The following is a 20,644-nucleotide window of genomic DNA, read 5'->3' on the forward strand; positions in this document are numbered from 1 at the left end:
GATTGTGGCCTTGACACTACTTGTCTGCTACTTCCTATAACATTTGTCTCCCTTGTTAGTCAAAAATCTATCTATCTCTGCCTTAAAAATATTCAATGTTCCTACATCAATCGCTCTCTGGAGGAGATTTCTCTTAGTTAGCCAACTGAGGTCTGATGCTGAATAACCCACTTTTCCAATAGGGATTATTTCCACAATGAGATGGAATTTTTTCCTTAGAGAAACAATTTCTCCTCATCTCTGTTTCAAACAGGAGACCCTTATTTGAAAGTTTTGTCCCCGAGTTCTGGTCTCTCTCACAAGCAGAAACATCCTCTCAGTATCCACTCTATTAAGTCCCTTCAGATTTTAGTATGTTTCAATAAGATCAACTTTCATTCCCCCAAACTCCAATGGCTCTTTCCTCATGAGACTTAATACAATATAGTACTAGAGCAGTGATTTATAGAGTACACTTGCAATATATATTACCCATTTTGCCCTTGCTAGAATTTCCATCTGTATATCTCCCTTACCTGTTGTTCCTGGTCCAAGTCCTTGCTGCCTCCTGAAGTCTTCCTGAAGTCTTATACACCAAACCTACTTCTTGTCCCTTATTTTATATCTTGCCAAAACTGTGGTAAAGCTGACCTAATCACCTTCTTCCACCTGACTCCCTCTCAATTACAAAACTCTCAATTATTCAAAGACCCTCAATTTCAAAGTGCCACGTGCACAAGGCTGCATACTCAGCCTCTTTGTTATGGTCCAATCTCTTGACTCTTGCAACTTTATCTAGAATTAACAGTGCAAGAGCTGCAACAGACATGGAAGTCCTAGACAGTTTTGATACTTACATAGGCATTAGTTTTCCCTCCAGCTTACGTAGACATCATTTTTACCATTATAATAATCTTTATTGTCACAAGTAGGCTTACATTAACGCTGCAATGAAGTTACTGTGAAAAGCCCCTAGTCACCACATTCAGGCACCTGTTCGGGTACACAGGGAGAATTCAGAATGTCCAAATTATCTAACAGCACGTCATTTGGGGTTTGTAGGAGGACACTGCAGCACCCAGAGGAAGCCCACGCAGACACAGGGAGAACATGCAGACTCAACATAGACAGTGACCAAAACCAGGAATCGAACCTGGGATCTTGGAACTGTGAAGCAATAGTGCTACCCACTGTGCTACCGTGCCACAACCACATTAATCCTGATATCTCAAGTATTTAGGCATATATTGTCATAGTAAAGGTATATATTAAAGTGAAAATTGACCTGCATGTGTTTCCTTTGCAGTTGTCTGACCGGGTATGTTAATAATAGCCTCTCTGTTTTCAACCTGAAGAATGCTGACAATGAAACGTTTCCTTTGGATGATGTGTCAGAGTTGTTGGGATTCTCAATAACCCACTGCAGGTAAGATTTAATCCTATTCATGACATCCACACATTAAGGTTTGCTGGCAGGATTCTCTGGATAATAGAACATATATTAATGTTTCCTTTCTCCCTATTCCTGGACACTGAGGCCAATTGAAGCGTCCCATTGTTATCCTGAGTGAATTCAACACAGTCTGGGGGATAAATCTGGGTCCTTCCGGGTCCGTAAGGTTCAGTTACACAGTAGGCAGGGCCTTGACAAACTGACTTATTGGGAAAGGGTCATTTCTTATTTTTAAATTTATGAGTACCCTGACATTTATCCTGTACCCCATTTGCCTTAATTGATACAAGAAGTATAATCTTGTTAAACTCCTAGGAGTGGAAAACAAAATGGGCAGGGTCACCGCTGGATGTGAGACAAAATGTCAGTTTCTAGAATGTAGGATGAATTACAGAATTAAATTGGCTGTGGATTGACGTCAGATTGAGCTTCCCAACTGCAAGCAGCAAGAACCTTTAACTGATATAGGGCGTGATTTAATGGAAAGGTTTCTAAGTGTCATAGTGAGCGGGAAATGCCATGAGTTTCCTGACGCTTGGCCTGGCGAGGCCATCGCCGCTATAAAACATGAATTGGTCCATTTAACAAGGCCTCACGGCACAAATCATGGTTCTCCCGCTGATTCGCCCAGGACTGACGTCGCCAGCCCCCCGCTAACAAGCAAACTTAAACTGCAGCTGCACAGCCAACTGTACTCTGCTCGCCGTCAAGCTGCCGGGGAGACCAGCCCTTCGCTTTGGTGGCGCCGACCTGGTTCGACCGTTAGACACGATGGAGGCCAGACGGGATGCCCTGTTCCCTCAAAGGTCCAGGAGAGTCAGCCACAGCGCAGCGACCACCGCCTGGTGGTGGAAGCAGCCATCAGCTCGGGGAGCATGACTAGGAGGACCGGCACCCAATGCCTCAAGAAGATCTAAGACTGCCACCGGACGGACTGTTCGGGTGAGTTCACATCGGACCTCCTGCCCCCATACTCTCCACCCTCCCCCATACTCCCCAGCCATACTCCTCATGGCACCCATACGGCCCATCCCCCCAAATCGACCCCTAAACCCCCCCCCCCTCCCACTAGTAACCACGTGTGTGGCTAACGATGCTTCACCTGTGTTCCCGCAGGAGAAGTGGCCCACAACAGTCGAGAGAGGGCTCAGACGGCCAGCAGTGCCGGATATCAGAGTCCTCACTTCCGATGAGGAATAGACCCTGGAGGTTCCAAGGTGGCCGAGGACAGATTGATCACCAATGTGTGAGGCACAGAGGTAAGTTTACATCGGCCCTCACCGAGTTAAACTGTCAAACATGAGTTCTTAATGCCATACTGACTGCTCCATCCCTCCGACTGACCACATGACCATTCTCTGCCAACGGCGACGGCCCATCCGGGGTTGTTCTCTCCTCCCCCCCCCCCCCACCCCCCGCCACCCCAGGAGAACACTCTGCTCTGAGGTGCCACTATAGTCGCGGCACAGCTGTCAGCCCCACCCTCCGCCAGCACAGACACAGTAGTGATCAGGCTCCTGGGGCACAATCTGGTAAGCACCACACAGTGCAGATGCACATCAGGTGGAGGCAGGAACATCCAGGCAAGACAGTAGTCGGAGGTCTGCTGAGTCCCAGGATCCAGCTAGGTCCCAGTCAGATGCTGGGCCTCTGGATCAGGTTTACTCAGAGCTGATGCAGATGATAGAATGCGGCCGTGATATTCAGAGGGGGATAAGAACATAAGAACTAGGAGCAGGAGTAGGCCATCTGGCCCCTTGAGCCTGCTCCGCCATTAAATGAGATCATGGCTGATCTTTTGTGGACTCAGCTCCACCTTCCAGATTGAAACCATAACCCTTAATCCCTTTATTCTTCAAAAAACTATCTATCTTTATCTTAAAAACATTTAATGAAGGAGCCTCAACTGCTTCACTAGGCAAGGAATTCCATAGATTCACAACCCTTTGGGTGAAGAAGTTCCTCCTAAACTCAGTCCTGAATCTGCTTCCCCTTATTTTGTTATCAGCGATCCTCCAGCAGGTCCATAGCCGATTGAATGAGTCCTAGAAGCTACGGGCACAATAGGTGGTGCCGGCAATGCGTGGCGCCGAGGCCAACATTTCTGGGGTGATGACCATAGTGGAGAGCCTGGATTGGATTTTATTGTCACGTGCACCGAGGTACAGTGAAAAGTATTTTTCTGCAGGCAACATAAAAAGAAAAGGAAATAAATAAAATTCATTTGAGTTTGCACTGGAGTGCTGAGCTTGTTGCATTTGAGTGCTACAGTGAGAGTTTGGCGACTGAGGGAGTTAGGTGAGGAGGGAGTAAGGTGCTCCTTACATTTCATTTCCTATATTTATCAAAGAGCGTGAAGGGAGCCAGGAGTTTAGAGTACAGCTGACTGGAAGCAGAGTCGGAGTGCGGAGGTCTAGTTGGTCTGCGGGGCAGCTAATTCTGTAAAGTAAGAGGGGATGGAGGCTAGGGCAGTTGCATGCTCCTCCTGTAGGATGTGGGTGGTGAGGGATACCACTGGTGTCCCCGCTGACTATACCTGCGGGAAGTGCACCCAACTCCAGCTCCTCAGAGACCATGTTAGGGAACTGGAGCTGGATGAACTTCGGATCATCCGGGAGGCAGAGGGGGTTATCGAGAAGAGTTACAGGGAGGTAGCCACACCCAAGGTACTGGACAAGAGTAGCTGGGTTACAGTCAGGGGAAATAAAATTAACAGGCAGACAGTGCAGGGATCCCTCGTGGCCGTTCCCCTTCAAAACAAGTATACCGTTTTGGATGCTGTTGAGGGGGATGACCTACTGGGGGAAGGCCCTAGCGGCCAGGTCTCTGGCACTGAGTCTGGCTCTGGGGCTCAGAAGGGAAGGGGGGAGCATAGAAAAGCAATAGTAATAGGAGATTCAATGGTTAGGGGAATAGATAGGAGATTCTGTGGTCGCGAGCGAGACTCTTGAAAGGTATGTTGCCTCCCGGGTGCCAGGGCCAGGGATGTCTCGGATCATGTCTTCAGGATCCTGAAGGGGGAGGGTGAGCAGCCAGAAGTCGTGGTGCACATTGGTACCAACGACATAGGTAGGAAAAGGGGTGTGGAGGTAATAAACAAGTTTAGGGAGTTAGGCTGGAAGTTAAAGGCCAGGACAGACAGAGTTGTCATCTCTGGTTTGTTGCCTGTGCCACGTGATAGCGAGGCTAGGAATAGGGAGAGCGTGCAGTTGAACATGTGGCTGCAGGAATGGTGTAGGAGGGTGGGCTTCAGGTATTTGGATAATTGGAGCGCATTCTGGGGAAGGTGGGACCTGTACAAGCAGGACGGGTTGCATCTGAACCGGAGGGGCACCAATATCCTGGGGGGGGAGGTTTTCTAGTAGTCTTCGGGAGGGTTTAAACTAATTTGGCAGGGGAATGGGAACCGGATTTGTAGTCCAGCAACTAAGGAAGCCGATATTCAGGACGCCAAAGCACGTAGTGATGCAATGGGGAAGGTAACACTGACAAAGGAGAGTACTTGCAGGCAAGGAGATGGGTTGAAGTGTGTATACTTCAATGCAAGAAGCATCAGGAATAAGGTGGGTGAACTTAAGGCATTGATCAGTACTTGGGACTACGATGTGGTGGCCATCACGGAAACTTGGATAGAAGAGGGGCAGAAATGGTTGTTGGAGGTCCCTGGCTATAGATGTTTCAACAAGATTAGGGAGGATGGTAAAAGAGGTGGGGGGGGGGCGGGGGGGGGTGGTGGCATTGTTAATTAGAGATAGTATAACAGCTGCAGAAAGGCAGTTCGAGGGGGATCTGCCTGCTGAGGTAATATGGGTTGAAGTCAGAAATAGGAAAGGAGCAGTCACCTTGTTGGGAGTTTTCTATAGGTCCCCCAATAGCAGCAGAGATGTGGAGGAACAGATTGGGAAACAGATTTTGGAAAGGTGCAGAAGTCACAGGGTAGTAGTCATGGGTGACTTCAACTTCCCAATCATTTTTTTTTTTTAATTTTTTTTAAATAAATTTAGATTACCCAATTATTTTTTCCAATTAAGTGGCAATTTAGCATGGCCAATCAACCTACTCTGCACATTTTTGGGTTGTGGGGGCGAAACCCACGCAGACACGGGGAGAATGTGCAAACTCCACACGGACAGTGACCCAGAGCCGGGATCGAACCTGGGACCTCAGCGCCGTGAGGCGGTTGTGCTAACCACTAGGCCACCGTGCTGCCTACTTCCCAAACATTGAGTGGAAACTCTTTAGATCAAATAGTTTGGATGGGGTAGTGTTTGTGCTGTGTGTCCAGGAAGCTTTTCTAACACAGTATGTAGATTGTCCGACCAGAGGGGAGGCCATATTGGATTTGGTACTTGGTAATGAACCAGGGCAGGTGATAGATTTGTTAGTGGGGGAGCATTTTGGAGGTAGTGAACACAATTCTGTGACTTTCACTTTAGTAATTGAGAGGGATAGGTGTGTGCAACAGGGCACGGTTTACAATTGGGGGAAGGGTAAATACAATGCTGTCAGACAAGAACTGAAGTGCATAAGTTGGGAACATAGGCTGTCAGGGAAGGACACAAGTGAAATGTGGAACTTGTTCAAGGAACAGGTACTGCGTGTTTTTGATATGTATGTCCCTGTCAGGCAGGGAAGAGATGGTCGAGTGAGGGAACCATGGTTGACAAGAGAGGTTGAATGTCTTGTTAAGAGGAAGAAGGAGACTTATGTAAGACTGAGGAAAGAAGGTTCAGACAGGACGCTGGAGGGATACAAGATAGCCAGGAGGGAACTGAAGAAAGGGATTAGGAGAGCTAAGAGAGGGCATGAAAAGTCTTTGGCGGGTAGGATCAAGGAAAACCCCAAGGCCTTTTTTTTCAATAAACAATTTTATTGAGGTAGTTTTTGGCTTTATAACAGTTACAGACATCATCAGAAAGAAAGCAAAAAAGGCAAAAATGTGCAAACATCCACGTACTTTCAATACTTCCATCGTAACATATTGCACAAGCCCGCTCCCCTCCCACCGGTACTACCCGCCATATTTTCCTTCCTACTCTACTCTACCCGTCCCCCCCACCCCCCTGCTGACGCTCACTCTCCCGCAAAGAAGTCAATAAATGGTTGCCACCTCCGGGTGAACCCCTGCACAGATCCCCTCAAGGCGAACTTAATTTTTTCCATCCCCAGGAAACTCGACATGTCCGCAAGCCACCACTCAGTCTTCGGGGGCTTTGAGTCCTTCCACGCCAATAATATTCATCGCCGGGCTATCAGGGAAGCAAAGGCCAAAACATCGGCCTCTTTCTCCCCCTGGACGCCCGGGTCTTCCGAAACCCCAAAAATTGCCACCGCTGAACTCATCACCACCTTTGTTTTTAGCACCTGGGACATGACCCCCGCAAATCCCTCCCAGTACCCCCTCAGCTCAGGGCATGCCCAAAACATGCGAACATGGTTCGCTGGTCCTCCTGCTCACCTAGCGCATTTGTCCTCTATCCCGAAAAATTTGCTCATCCGAGCCACCGTCATATGGGCCTGGTGAACGACCTTAAATTGGATCAGCCCGAGCCTAGCACATGTCGCAGTCGAATTTACCCTACTCAGGGCCTCTGCCCACAGCCCATCCTCCATTTCCCCGCCTAGCTCCTCCTCCCATTTAAGTTTCAGTTCCTCTGTCTGGGACCCTTCCTCCCTCATAAGCACCTTATATATACCCGAGACTCTGCCCTCCCCTTCTTCCCTCCTAGAGACTATTCTGTCTAGGATTCCCATTGGCGGGAGGCGCGGGAAAGATGGGACCTGTCTACGAACAAAGTCCCGCAACTGTAGGTATCTAAAATCATTTCCCCTTACCAACCCAAATTTCTCCTCCAAGCTCCTCAAACTCGCGAAGCTCCCTTCCAGGAACATATCCCCCACCCTTCCCGCCCCTGCTCGCCGCCATACTCGGAACCCCCCATCCATACTGTCGGGGGCAAACCGATGATTGTCGCAGATTGGCGCCCAGACAGACGCCCCCATCTCCCCCACATGCCTCCTCCACTGGCCCCATATCCGCAGGGTCGCCACCACTACCGGGCTGGTGGTGTACTTGGCCGGCGGCAGCGGTAGAGGAGCCGTGACGAGGGCTTCCAAGCTGGAGCCCCTGCACGAAGCCGCCTCCACCCGCTCCCAAATAGACCCCGTACCCACCATCCACTTCCTTATCATAGCGATGTTGGCCGCCCAGTAATGATTGATCAGACTCGGCAAAGCCGGCCCTCCCTCGCTGCGGTTCCTCTCCAACATTGCCTTCTTCACCCGCGGGGATTTTCCCGCCCAGACAAAGCTCATGATCAGCCCGTTAACTCTTTTGAAGAAGGACTGTGGGATAAAGATCGGGAGGCACTGAAAAATAAACAAAAATCGAGGGAGGATTGTCATCTTTACAGTCTGCACCCTCCCTGCCAGCGACAGCGGGAGTGCATCCCATCTTCGAAACTCTCTCTTCATTTGCTCCACCACCCTGGCCAAATTTAACTTATGCAGCCTGCCCCAGTCTCGTGCCACCTGGATTCCCAAATACCGGAAATTTTCCTCAACCAGCCTAAACGGTAGCCCTCTCAATCTGTTCTCCTGGCCCCTTGCCTGGACCACAAACATTTCACTCTTGACCGTATTTAATTTATATCCTGAGAACTGGCCGAACTTCCTCAGCATTCCCAGTATAGTTCCCATCCCGGCCACTGGGTCCGACACGTACAGGAGCAGGTCGTCTGCATAAAGAGAAACCCTGTGTTCAACCCCGCCCCTCACCATCCCCTTCCAACCCTCTGCGGCTCTCAGCGCAATCGCCAGCGGCTCTATGGCCAGCGCAAACAGCAGCAGGGAGAGCGGGCAGCCCTGTCTGGTCCCTCGGTACAACCTAAAGTACTCCGACACTTCTCTGTTAGTCCTGACGCTGGTCCTCGGGGCCTGATATAATAATTTGATCCAATCCACCAATCCCTCCCCGAACCCAAACCGTCCGAGCACCTCCCATAGATAGTCCCACTCCACCCGGTCAAAGGCCTTCTCGGCGTCCATTGCCACCACTACCTCCACCTCTCTACCCGCCGGGGGCATCATTATCACATTGAGTAATCTCCTCAAATTGGCCGCCAGCTGCCTACATTTCACGAACCCCGTTTGATCCTCCCCAATCACCTCCGGTACACAGTCCTCCATTCTACCCGCCAGTACTTTTGCCAGGAGCTTGGCGTCTACATTAATCAGGGAGATTGGCCTGTAGGAGCCGCACGCCTCCGGGTCTTTACCCCGCTTCAATATCAGAGATATGGTGGCTTGTGACATTGTCGGCGGCAGGGTCCCTCTGTCCCTTGCCTCATTGAAAACCTTCGCCAAGACCGGGCCCACCAGCTCAGAGAACTTCCTATAAAACTCTACTGGGTATCCATCCGGCCCCGGGGACTTCCCCGACTGCATAGCCTTAAGGCCCCCCAATACCTCCTCTACTCTAATCGGGGCCCCCAGCTCTTCCACTCGCCCCCCCCCCCGCCAACTTTTGGGAATGTTAACCCGTCCAGAAACCTTTTCATCCCCTCTGGTTCTTCCGGCGGCTCCGAAGTGTACAGCTTACGATAGAAGTCCCGGAATACCCTATTCAATTCTGCCGGGTCCTCCACTTTGCGCCCCCCCTCGTCCCTCACTCTACCTATTTCCCTGGCCGCCTCCCTCCTCCTGAGTTGCTGCGCTAACAGTCTGCTAGCCTTTTCCCCATGCTCGTACACCACTCCTCTCGCCTTCCTAAGCTGTGTCACGGCCCTGCTCGTGGATAGTGCCCCCAGTTCCGCCTGTAGTCTCTGCCTCTCCCTGAGTAAAACCTCCCCCGGGGACTCCGCGTGCTCTTCATCTATCCGACCCATTTCCCTGACCAATCTATCCATCTCTGCCCGGTCTGCCTTGGCTCTGTGGGCCCCAATTGAAATCAGCTCCCCCCGCACTACTGCCTTTAGCGCCTCCCACAAGGTTGCCGCTGAGACCTCCCCCATGTCATTCACCTGCAGGTAATTTTTTATGCATTTCCGCAGCCTCTCGCAGACCCCCTCCTCCGACAGCAGTCCCACATCTAGCCTCCATTGCGGGCGTTGATAGCTCGCTCCCCCGAACTGCAGGTCCACCCAATGCGGGGCATGGTCTGAAATGGTAATTGCTGAGTATTCCGTGTTCTTTACCACCCCCATACAGTCCCTGCTTAGTACAAAGAAATCTATCCTGGAATATACTTTATGGACGTGCGAGTAAAACGAGTAGCCCCTTCCTGTTGGCTGTCTATCTCTCCAGGGATCCACTGCCCCCATTTGCTCCATAAACCCTTTCAGCTCCCTTGCCATTGCTGAGAGTCTACCCGTTCTGGGACACGACCGATCCAAAGTCGGCTCAAGGACCATGTTAAAGACCCCTCCCATTATTAGCCTGCGAGAATCCAGGTCCGGGATCTTCCCCAGCACTCTTTTAATGAAGTCCACGTCATCCCAGTTCGTGGCATATATATTCCCAGCACCACTCTTCTCCCCTCCAGTCTGCCCCGTACCATCAGGTATCTGCCCCCCCTGTCTGCGGATATGCCCTCTGCCTCAAATTGCACGCGCTTGTTGATCATGATTGCCACCCCTCTGGACTTCGAGTCCAAGTCCGAGTGGAAGACCTGGCTAATCCAGCCCTTCCTTAGCCTGGTCTGGTCTGACACTTTCAGATGTGTCTCCTGCAACATGATTACGTCCGCCCTCAGGGCCCGCAAGTGCGCGAACACCCGCGCCCTCTTAACCGGCCCATTCAGTCCCTTGACGTTCCAGGTGATCAGCCTGGTCGGGGTGCACATCCCACCACCCCCCCCCCACCCCCCCCCCCCCCCCCCCCCCCCCCCCCCCAACCCCGCCGGTCAGCCATAGCCTTTCTCGGGCCGGCCCCTGGCCCGTGCGTCGCGCCATTCCTGGCCCGCCCTTTGGCTGCCTCCACCCTCGACCTCCTTTCCAGTGCCTATTTCAAGTCCCTCTCCCGTCAGCAGAACAACCCCCCCCTCCCCTAACCCTATCCCCCGATACCCCCACCCCTGCCATCTACTGGCTGTAACTTCCCCCCCCATCTGACTCCCTTGACTAGCCAATCTGCTAGCCCAATGACTCAACACTCCTCGCCTTCCTGTCTTATTCCCATTGTTTCCCCATCCTCCTCCCCACCCACTGGGGCAAGCCGGCTCCAGTGTCTTCCGCGAGCTGCACAAAAAGCACAAACCAGCCCAAACAGGAAAAATAACCACAGAAAAAAGGGAAAAAGCACATAAATATATACCCCCCCCCCCCATAAGAAACAAGAGAGACCACAAAAAAAAACCCAAAAAAGAAAGGGGGGGTTAACCCCCCAAACCAATGTCCATGAACAAAGGAAAAAGTCTCAAATGTTCCGCTTGGCCCAGCAAACCATTGAGCAGCAGTCCAGGCACATTCGGCGTTCCTTCCCACAGAAATCCTCGGGCCCTAACTCGCATCCTTGGGGCCTCCTTTCGGGACCAGCCCCAGGTCCCTCACAAAATCCATCGCTTCTTCGGGCTCGGAGAAGTAGTGGTGTTGATCCTGGTGCGTGACCCATAGCCGAGCTGGGAACAGCAGACCAAACTTCACGTGCTTCTTGAACAGCACCTCCTTGACATTCTTAAAGGCTGCTCGCCACCGAGCCACCTCCTGGCTTAGATCCTGATAAATGCGGAGAACACTGTTGTTCCACGTGCTGCTCTTGGCGCTCTTTGCCCACTGCAGCACCCGCTCCTTGTCCACGAACCTGTGGAACCTAATCACCATCGGGCGGGGGGGCGCCCGGCCGCCCCTGCCTTGCCTGCACTCTGTGTGCCCCCTCCAGCTCTGGCGGTCGCGGAAAGGCTTCGGCCCCCATCAGCTGCTTCAGCAGGTCTGCTACAAACGCTGCAGCATCAGCTCCCTCAGCCCCCTCCGGGAGGCCGACCATCCTCAGATTGTTCCTGCGGACTCTATTCTCCAGCTCCTCCACTCTGTCCAGCAGTCTTCTCTGCCGCTCTTTCAGGCCGTCAACTTCTAGCGCTGCAACCGTTTGCGCATCCGCCTGCTCCTCCACCGCCTCTCCCAGCTCCTTAACTTTAACATCCTGGGCGTCCAGCCTCTGGTTCAGCTGATCCACCGCTTTCTGGATTGGGTCCAAGCTGTCACGCTTCAGCGCTTCAAAACTGGACTTCATTACCTGGAGCATGTTATCCAGCGCCTGCTGGATTGCTGAGTCCGGGGTCCGTGTGTCCGCCATCTTAGGTCCCAGGTAATTTTCTCCAGGTCCTTGTCTCTGTCCCTTTTTCTCCTTCTTCTTCTGCCTTCTGGAATCCCGCTGTTCCATGTGCCGCAGCCCGCTCCTCAGCACCTTCGCTGCCGCCTTTCTTCGCCCAGCTCCTTAAATCTTACCTTCTGGGCATCTGAAGTGGGTCCAAGCTGACCCTCTTCAGCAACTCCAAACTTTTTTTCCTTGTCCTGGAGGAAGGAAGGTCCGTGGGTCCGCCATATTACCCTTCAGGTCAGTTTCTTCCTTGCTTCCGTCTCTCTCGCTCTCTCTCTCTCTTTCTTCCTCTACCTGCTGGCCTCCCACGCTTCCATCTGCTGCAGCCCGCTCTCCTCTTCTTTCCCGTCAGCCTTTTTGCCGCCCCTGTGGTCCCACTATCGCGGGGAATCAGCTGCTCAGCCCCGCCGGAGTGAGAGCCCGCCGAATGTGCGGCTCACTCGGACATCGCCGCCACCGGAAGTCCCACCCCAAGGCCTTTTACACATATGTGAGAAATATGAGAATGACTAGAGCGAGGGTAGGTCCGATCAAGGACAGTAGCGGGAGGTTGTGTATTGAGTCTGAAGAGATAGGAGGTCTTGAACAAGTCTTTTTCTTCAGTATTTACAAACGAGAGGGGCCATATTGTTGGAGAGGACAGTGTGAAACAGACTGGTAAGCTCGAGGAGATACTTGTTAGGAAGGAGGATGTGTTGGGCATTTTGAAAAACTTGAGGATAGACAAGTCCCCCGGGCCTGACGGGATATATCCAAGGATTCTATGGGAGGCAAGAAATGAAATTGCAGAGCCATTGGCAATGATCTTTTCATCCTCGCTGTCAACAGGGGTGGTACCAGAGGATTGGAGAGTGGCGAATGTCGTGCCCCTGTTCAAAAAAGGGAATCGGGATAACCCTGGGAATTACAGGCCAGTTAGTCTTACTTCGGTGGTAGGCAAAGTAATTGAAAGGGTACTGAGGGATAGTATTTGTGAGCATCTGGAAAGACACTGCTTGATTAGGGATAGTCAGCACGGATTTGTGAGGGGTAGGTCTTGCCTTACAAGTCTTATTGACTTCTTTGAGGAGGTGACCAAGCATGTGGATGAAGGTTAAGCAGTGGATGTGGTGTACATGGATTTTAGTAAGGCATTTGATAAGGTTCCCCATGGTAGGCTTGTGCAGAAAGTAAGGAGGCATGGGATAGTGGGAAATTTGGCCAGTTGGATAACGAACTGGCTAACCGATAGAAGACAGAGAGTGGTGGTGGATGGCAAATATTCAGCCTGGAGCCCAGTTACCAGTGGCATACCACATGGATCAGTTCTGGGTCCTCTGCTGTTTGTGATTTTCATTAACGACTTGGATGAGGGAGTTGAAGGGTGGGTCAGTAAATTTGCAGATGATACGAAGATTGGTGGAGTTGTGGATAGTGAGGAGGGCTGTTGTCGGCTTCAAAGAGACATAGATAGGATGCAGAGTTGGGCTGAGAAGTGGCAGATGGAGTTTAACCCTGACAAGTGGGAGGTTGTCCATTTTGGAAGGACAAATATGAATGCGGAATACAGGGTTAACGGTAGGATTCTTGGCAATGTGGAGGAGCAGAGAGATCTTGGGGTCTATGTTCATAGATCTTTGAAAGTTGCCACTCAAGTGGATAGAGCTGTGAAGAAGGCCTTTGGTGTGCTAGCGTTCATTAGCGGAGGGATTGAATTTAAGAGCCGTGAGGTGATGATGCAGCTGTACAAAACCTTGGTCAGGCCACATTTGGAGTACTGTGTGCCGTTCTGGTCACCTCATTTTAGGAAGGATGTGGAAGCTTTGGAAAAGGTGCAAAGGAGATTTACCAGGATGTTGCCTGGAATGGAGAGTAGGTCTTACGAGGGACGGTTGAGGGTGCTAGGCCTTTTCTCATTAGAAGGAGAAGGATGAGGGACGACTTGATAGAGGTTTATAAGATGATCAGGGGAATAGATAGAGTAGACAGTCAGAGACTTTTTCCCCGGGTGGAACACACCATTACAAGGGGACATAAATTTAAGATAAATGGTGGAAGATATAGGGGGGATGTCAGAGGTAGGTTCTTTACCCAGACAGTAGTGGGGGCATGGAATGCACTGCCTGTGGAAGTAGTTGAGTCGGAAACATTAGGGAACTTCAAGCGGCTATTGGATAGGTACATGGATTAGGGTAGAATAATGGAGTGTAGATTAATTTCTTCTTAAGGGCAGCACGGTAGCATTGTGGATAGCACAACTGCTTCACAGCTCCAGGGTGTCAAGTTCGATTTCGACTTGGGTCACTGTCTGTGTGGGGTCTGCACATCCTCCCCGTGTGTGCGTGGGTTTCCTCCGGATGCTCCGGTTTCCTCCCACAGTCCAAAGATGTGCAGGTTGGGTGGATTGGCCATGATAAATTGCCCTTAGTGTCCAAAATTCTATGATTAACCTAGGATAAAAGAAGGGCCTGTTCTGTCCTGTATTTCTCTCTCTCTTCTACATAATAGGAGAACACAAGGTACACATGGAACTGCATAACATCGGCACAAGGTGAAGAATACAGGGGTGTAGTGTTAATGAGGTCAGTCCACAAGAGAGACGTTTAGGAGTCCGTTAACAGTGGGGAAGAAGCTTTTTTTGAGTCTGTTTGTGCAGGTTCTCAGACTTTTGTCTCTCCTGCCAGATGGAAGAAGTTGGAAGAGTGAGTAAGCCGGGTGGGAGCGGTCTTTGATTATACTGCCCACTTTACCCAGGCAGCAGGAGGTGTAGATGGAGTCAATGGAAGGAAGGCAGGTTCATGTGATGGACTGGGCTGTGTTCATGACTCTCTGAAGTTCTTGCGGTCTTAGGCCAAGCAGTTGCCATACCAGGCTGTGATGCAGACAGAGAGGATGCTTTCTATGCTGCATCTGTAAAAGTCGGTAAGAGTTAATGTAGACATGCTGAATTTCTTTAGTTTCCTGAGATAGTATAGGTGCTGTTGCACTTTCTTGGTGATAGCATCAGTGTGGGTGGACCAGGACAGATTTTTGGAGATGTGTACCCCATGGAATTTGAAACTGCTAACCATACCCACCTTGGCCCTGTTGATGCTGACTAGGTGCACAATGTCAGCATCCTGTGCATATACCTAACGCAGCAGTAGAGAATAGAAGCCTAAGCACATCAAGGATCATTGAGAGGGCACTGGGAAAGGGGGAAAAGAGTGTAGGTAGGGGGTAAGTGTGGGAGTGTGCATGGGGGAAGGCTTAAATTATCTGCACCACAACCAGTATGACGCTTCAGGCACTTTCCTCTGCTATCCGGGTCAGCACCAATCCCATGCCCCATAGCGCTGGACTCCTGCTGCACTCCCCCCACCCCCCCCCCCCCCCCCCCCCCCCCCCCACCCCCTCCCTAGGCACACCACGCGCAGGTGATGGGTGTCAGTGAGCACTTAGCAGACAGGCAGGTGTCAGACCATGGCATTGAAGGAGGAGCATAGGTGCTCAACTCTCTGCGGGTTATCACACCCATTCGTGCTCTTGACAGTGACCTGCTGATAATGCCGACACAGTTCCATCAGCCTAGATTGATGTTACGTAGACCCTAGGATGGTGGGAAATGGCAGGATGGGAAAAGGTGAGGATGGTGAAGGGGAGGGGGGAATGCAGAGGGATGGGGAGGGGGGTGGGAAAGGGGGGGCAGTCACGGACGAGACCATATCCTATTGAACCGTGAGGATGAGGGTATCCCTGGCTTTCTGGATTTGTCGGACCCTCGCCGCTGCTACCTGCCCTCCATCCTCCTTCTGGTCCTGTGGGTCCTCCCGGGCTCTTCATCCAGCCCCTCCTGGTCCAACACCTCCTCGTCCTCCTCCTTGGAGGTGGCTACATTTTCCTCCCCCTCCACCACCAGCGCATCGTCCCACTGCTCTGCCAGGTTGTGGAGGGAGGGCCCAGCAGACCACAACGAAGCAGGCATCCCTCTGGGAGGTGTACTGGAGAGCACCACCAGAGTGGTTGAGGCATCAGAACTGCATTTTGAGCAGGCAAATATACCGCTTAATGACAGCCCAGGTGGATGCACGGGCCTCATTGTGTTGGGTCTCCACATCGGTCACTAACCTCCATACTGGTGTCCTTAGCCAGGTCCTAATCTGGTACCCATTGTCCTCCAAGAGCCAACTGGCCACCTTGGAATGGTCCTTGAAGAGGTCAGGCATGTCCGACTGCCCAAGAATTTAGCTGTTTTACACACTCACTGGGAAGCGTGCACAAACGTGCATGATGTTCATGTGGTGGTCACACACAAGCTGGATGTTCAGGGAATGGAACCCTTACTGTTGCTGGAGGGCATTTCCCGACAGCCCGGTGAACACAAGGCGACATGCGTGCCATTATTAAACCCTGGACCTGGGGCATCCCATCAATGGGGGAAAATCCTGCTGCCCGGGCATCTTGTTGAGCCTCATCCATGTCAAAGTTTATTTAGTTTTCTGCTTGGGCTGACAGGGCATCTGTGACCTCACAGATGCATTGTGGGCTGTAGCTTCTGAGATGCCACACAGGTCCCCACTCAAAATGATCCTGGAATGATCCTGAGGCATATACGTTCAGGCTGCAATGACCTTGACGGCCACCAGGAGCGGGTATCCTCCTCCTCCACATGATGCCAAATCCACAAGGACATGGCACGGGTGCCGCAACATCTCATTGTTGAGGCGGAGCCTCCTGTGGCATATGCTGTCCGTCATCTGTTCGAAAGATCAGCGATGCTTGTACATCTTGGGCCATCGCTGCCCTCCCCCTTGGGTCCCTCCCTGGCCGGTTGGGCGACCCTGTCTCCTGAGGGTGTGGGGCAGGCCCCAGCCCTTGGCCTCCGCATCCAGCCTCTGTCAGTGCTGCTGTTGCCGCCGCCTTCTCCAGCGTCCGGCCGCCTGGCCTGCCAGCAGCACCACTAGGGCAAGTCCTGCTGGTCCAAAATATTGTCCATACTGTTCAATATCTGTAAGGATTTGGGGAGGGTGCGAGACTGACAACCAGCGATGTATTCCTCCCCGGCATCCTCCAGCCCCCCCACCCCCACCACTGCTCCCTGCATCCCGTCCGCCCCACCCGGCACACACTGCCCACGCACCCCCATTCGCAGCGCGGTTCCTGCTCACCGGACCCCACACCCTGCCCCCCCAGACACCCACACGCAGTGTTACCTGGACCGGGCACAGGTCCTCTCCCCTGTGCACTCACCCACCCTCCAGCTATCGCAATATCCCCCGTGCAGGAGCCCAGCCCCTAGGTGTTCGGAATGTGAACACTTCGTCCATGGTGTTGCTTCCTGAAGTGTCCAGGCACAATGTCCAGGCATCACGGTTTGATTGAGATGCTAGGCAGTGACCCCCACATGCAGCATGGCACGCCCACCCACAGGGATCCACTTGGGAAATAGGAGGCGCTCACTTAGCTAAGATTGCCAATTTCCAATTAGCAATAAGACCATAAGACATAGGAGCAGAATTATGCCACACGGCCCATCGAGTCTGCTCCACCATTCAATCATGGCTGATATTTTTCTCATCCCCATTCTCCTGTCTTCTCCCCATAATCCCTGATCCCCTTATTAATCAAGAATCTATCTAACTCTGTCTTAAAGACACTCAGCGATTTGGCCTCCACAGCCTTCTGCGGCAAAGAGGTCCACAGATTCACCACCCTCTAGCTGAAGAAATTCCTCTTAATCCCTGTTTTAAAGGATCATCCCTTTAGTCTGAGATTGTGACCTTTGGTTCTAGTTTTTCCTACAAGTGGAAACATCCTCTCCACGTCCACTCGCAGTATCCTGTAAGTTTCAATAAGATCCCCCCTCATCCTTCTAAACTCCAACGAGTACAGACCCAGAGTCCTCAACCGTTCCTCATACGACAAGCTCTTCATTCCGGGGATCATTTTTGTGAATCTCCTCTGGACCCTTTCCAAGACCAGCAAATCCTTCCTCAGATACAGGACCCAAAACTACTCACAATACTCTTTATGGGGTCTGACCAGAGCCTTACACAGCCTCAACAGTACATCCTTGCCATTGTATTGTAGCGCTCTCGACATGAATGCTAACATTGCATTTGCCTTCCTAATTGCCAACTGAATCTGCACGTTAACTTTAAGAGAATCATGAACAAGGACTCCCAAGCTCCTTTGTGCTTCTGATTTCCTAAACATTTCCCCATTTCGAAAATCGTCTATGCCTCCATTCCTCCTCCCAAAGTGCATAACCTCACAATTTTCCACATTGTATTCCATCTGTCACTTCTTTGCCCACTCTCCTAGCCTGTCCAAGTCCTTCTGCAGCCCTTCTGCTTCCTCAATACTAACTGTCCCCCTGCAGATCTTTGTATCATCTGCAAACTTAGCAACAGTGTCTTCAGTTCCTTCTTCCAGATCATGAATGTATATTGTGAAAAGTTGTGGTCCCAGCACAGACCCCTGAGGCACACCACTGTCACCGGCTGCAATCCTGAAAAATACCCCTTTATCCCCACACTCTGCCTTCTGCCAGTCAGCCAATCCTCAATCCATGCCAGGATCTTACCCTGAACACCATGAGCTCTTAACTTATTTAACAGTCTCCTATGCGGCACCTTGTCAAAGGGATTCTGGAAATCTAAATAAATCACGTCCACTGGTTCTCCATGGTCTAACTTCCTTATTACCTCTTCAAAGAACTCTAACAGATTTGTCAGACATAAGCTCCCCTTGACGAAGCCGTGCTGACTCAGCTCTATTTTATCATGCACTTCCAAGTACCCCGCGATCTCATCTTTAATAAGGACTCTAAAATCTTACCAATGACCCAAGTCAAGCTAACCGGCCTATAATTTCCCGTCTTCTACTTCCCTCCCTTCTTAAACAGCAGTGTTATGTCATCCACCGATTCCCGAACCTTGCCCTCCCACGCCCCCTCTGCGGCCAGCCCACTCCAGCCCACCTCCCACACCATTCTGACAGAGCACCGATGCTGGTTGTAACATTGTGCACAGGTGTTTAATATGAAAATACATGCAGATTCATGCCCTAGCCCCTATTACTAAACTGTGCCCTGCATTCGTGCCAACTTAACTGTTGTCTAATTTTGTGGCCGAAGGGCCCTAACATCTAGGCGGATCCCCAGATGGTACATCAGGTATGGAGGCAGCCTGCTGTGAGTCCCGCCCTGTGCCCTCTGTCCTTTTTTGCATTTTATGGGGTGACCGGACCTGGATGGACCAGGCTGCTGCTCGGGTGTCCCTGGTGGCGTTGTGCTGCCCTGTTCTGCCTGCTGCCCTCCAGATGCGCTAGGGACAGGAGGGGGGAAGTCTGATGTACTGTGGTCTTCCGGCACCTCCCCTGTGGGAGTTACCAATATGGGCCCCATTACCCCCTCAGGGCACCCGATGGCCTCCGGGCTACTCAATGGGACAGGGGTGCAAGCGGAGTTCTCGGCTTAGCACTGCCAGTCCTGCAAGGCCCGCTCTGGTCTCGACCATGGAGCACAGGGAGTGGACCACCTTCGCCTGGGACTGCGACACATCACCCATGTCGGCCAGCACCTGGGCAATGCCATCAACACTCTGAGCCATGGCCCACTGTGACTGGACAACACTCAGGAGAGTCCCTGCAATGTCCAGGTGGCTCTGGCACATGGTTGCCTGTGAGAGGACAACCCTGTCCTGGGCCTCGGCCACCGTCTGCAAAGTGCCCCTGGTCTTGGACATGCTCATCCATAGCCAAAACCCTCGTCCTCAAGGCATCCACCATGGACGCCATCCATGCAGTGTTGGCCTGTGTGGCACACATGGCTGGTACCACCTCCTGCTCATGCACGTGGTTGGACTTCTCCACCTCCGCCTGCAGGTGCTGGATGCTCGCTGACAACCCCTCAGGCAATGCCTGGCTCTGTGACTGCAACTCCATGATTGATGGGACTGTCCATTCCAGAAGCCCAAAACCTATCTAGACGGCAGGTAGTCCCTGGAGTCGGGCTGTTCTCCAAATGTCCGCCCCCCCTCTCAGGAATTCCTACCTCCACCTGCTGTACTGGAGCACATGTGTTGTACACACCAGATAGTGCCCTTGGAACCTCTTCACTAACATGCCAAAACTAGGTGTGTGTCTTTGGTACGGTGGAGGGCTTTGGAGACACCTGTGATGGGAAATCAATGTCATCATCGGACTCGGGCTCCGGGGTGTCCTGGGTCTCATGTTGTTGGCCTCTAGGGCTCTGGATGTCCGGGGAGTGGGGAATACCAGAAGGACCTGCTCCATCACCAGCAGCTCCTGCAAGACACAAGACAGGACGCATGATTATTCTGCGAACCAGGGGGAGTGAGGATTGTATGGAGCGGAGGTGGGGCGGGGGGACATGGTGTGGATGTGAGGGAGGTGTGGGAGTGAGGGCAGTATGAGCGTGAGACTGGTTTTGGGAGGTGTGACACACCTGTCACAGGGAACCACAACTCAGTAGGGTCTCATCTCCTCGCTGAATGCTGATCTCCACGCCAGACACTGCTCTTTGCTCAGATCCGCCCACCATTTCCAGGGCCTTCTGCTCTGCCGCGGTGATGGGCCGCAGGTCCGGCAGTCCCCCTCCAGTCTTTTCCCACTCCGGTGGTTATAGGCATCCATCTCCTGGGCAGGGGTGGAAACATAAAATGCAGTGGGAGACAGTCCGATGCGTGCAGCCCAAGGAGTGGGCGGCTGATGGCTTCAGTGGCCATAGCACTCGGCCACTGCAGCCGGTATGGGTGCTGGCATCTGGTGCAAGGTGGTGGTTTCGACGCCCTCCAGTTGGGGGGTTAGGGTTAAGGGTGTGTGGGACGGGGGTTGATGCCAAATGTATAGAGCTGCCTACTCACCCTAGCCAACCTGAGGAGGTCGTGCTGCTTTTTTCTGTATTATTAGCCGGTC

The 20,644-nt window shown here is 52.1% G+C and overlaps 1 protein-coding gene across 1 annotated transcript in view; it reads left to right on the forward strand.

Moving 5' to 3' along the window:
• LOC119971676 (anoctamin-9-like) overlaps positions 1 to 20,644 on the forward strand; it is a 411,929-nt gene that overhangs the window by 336,117 nt on the left and 55,168 nt on the right. The window contains exon 21 of the mRNA XM_038807554.1: positions 1,286 to 1,405. Coding sequence (XP_038663482.1) covers positions 1,286 to 1,405 — 120 coding nt within the window. The remainder of the gene's footprint in view (positions 1 to 1,285; positions 1,406 to 20,644) is intronic.

Source organism: Scyliorhinus canicula, chromosome 9 (genome assembly GCF_902713615.1).
Source record: "Scyliorhinus canicula chromosome 9, sScyCan1.1, whole genome shotgun sequence".
Lineage (NCBI taxonomy): Eukaryota > Metazoa > Chordata > Chondrichthyes > Carcharhiniformes > Scyliorhinidae > Scyliorhinus > Scyliorhinus canicula.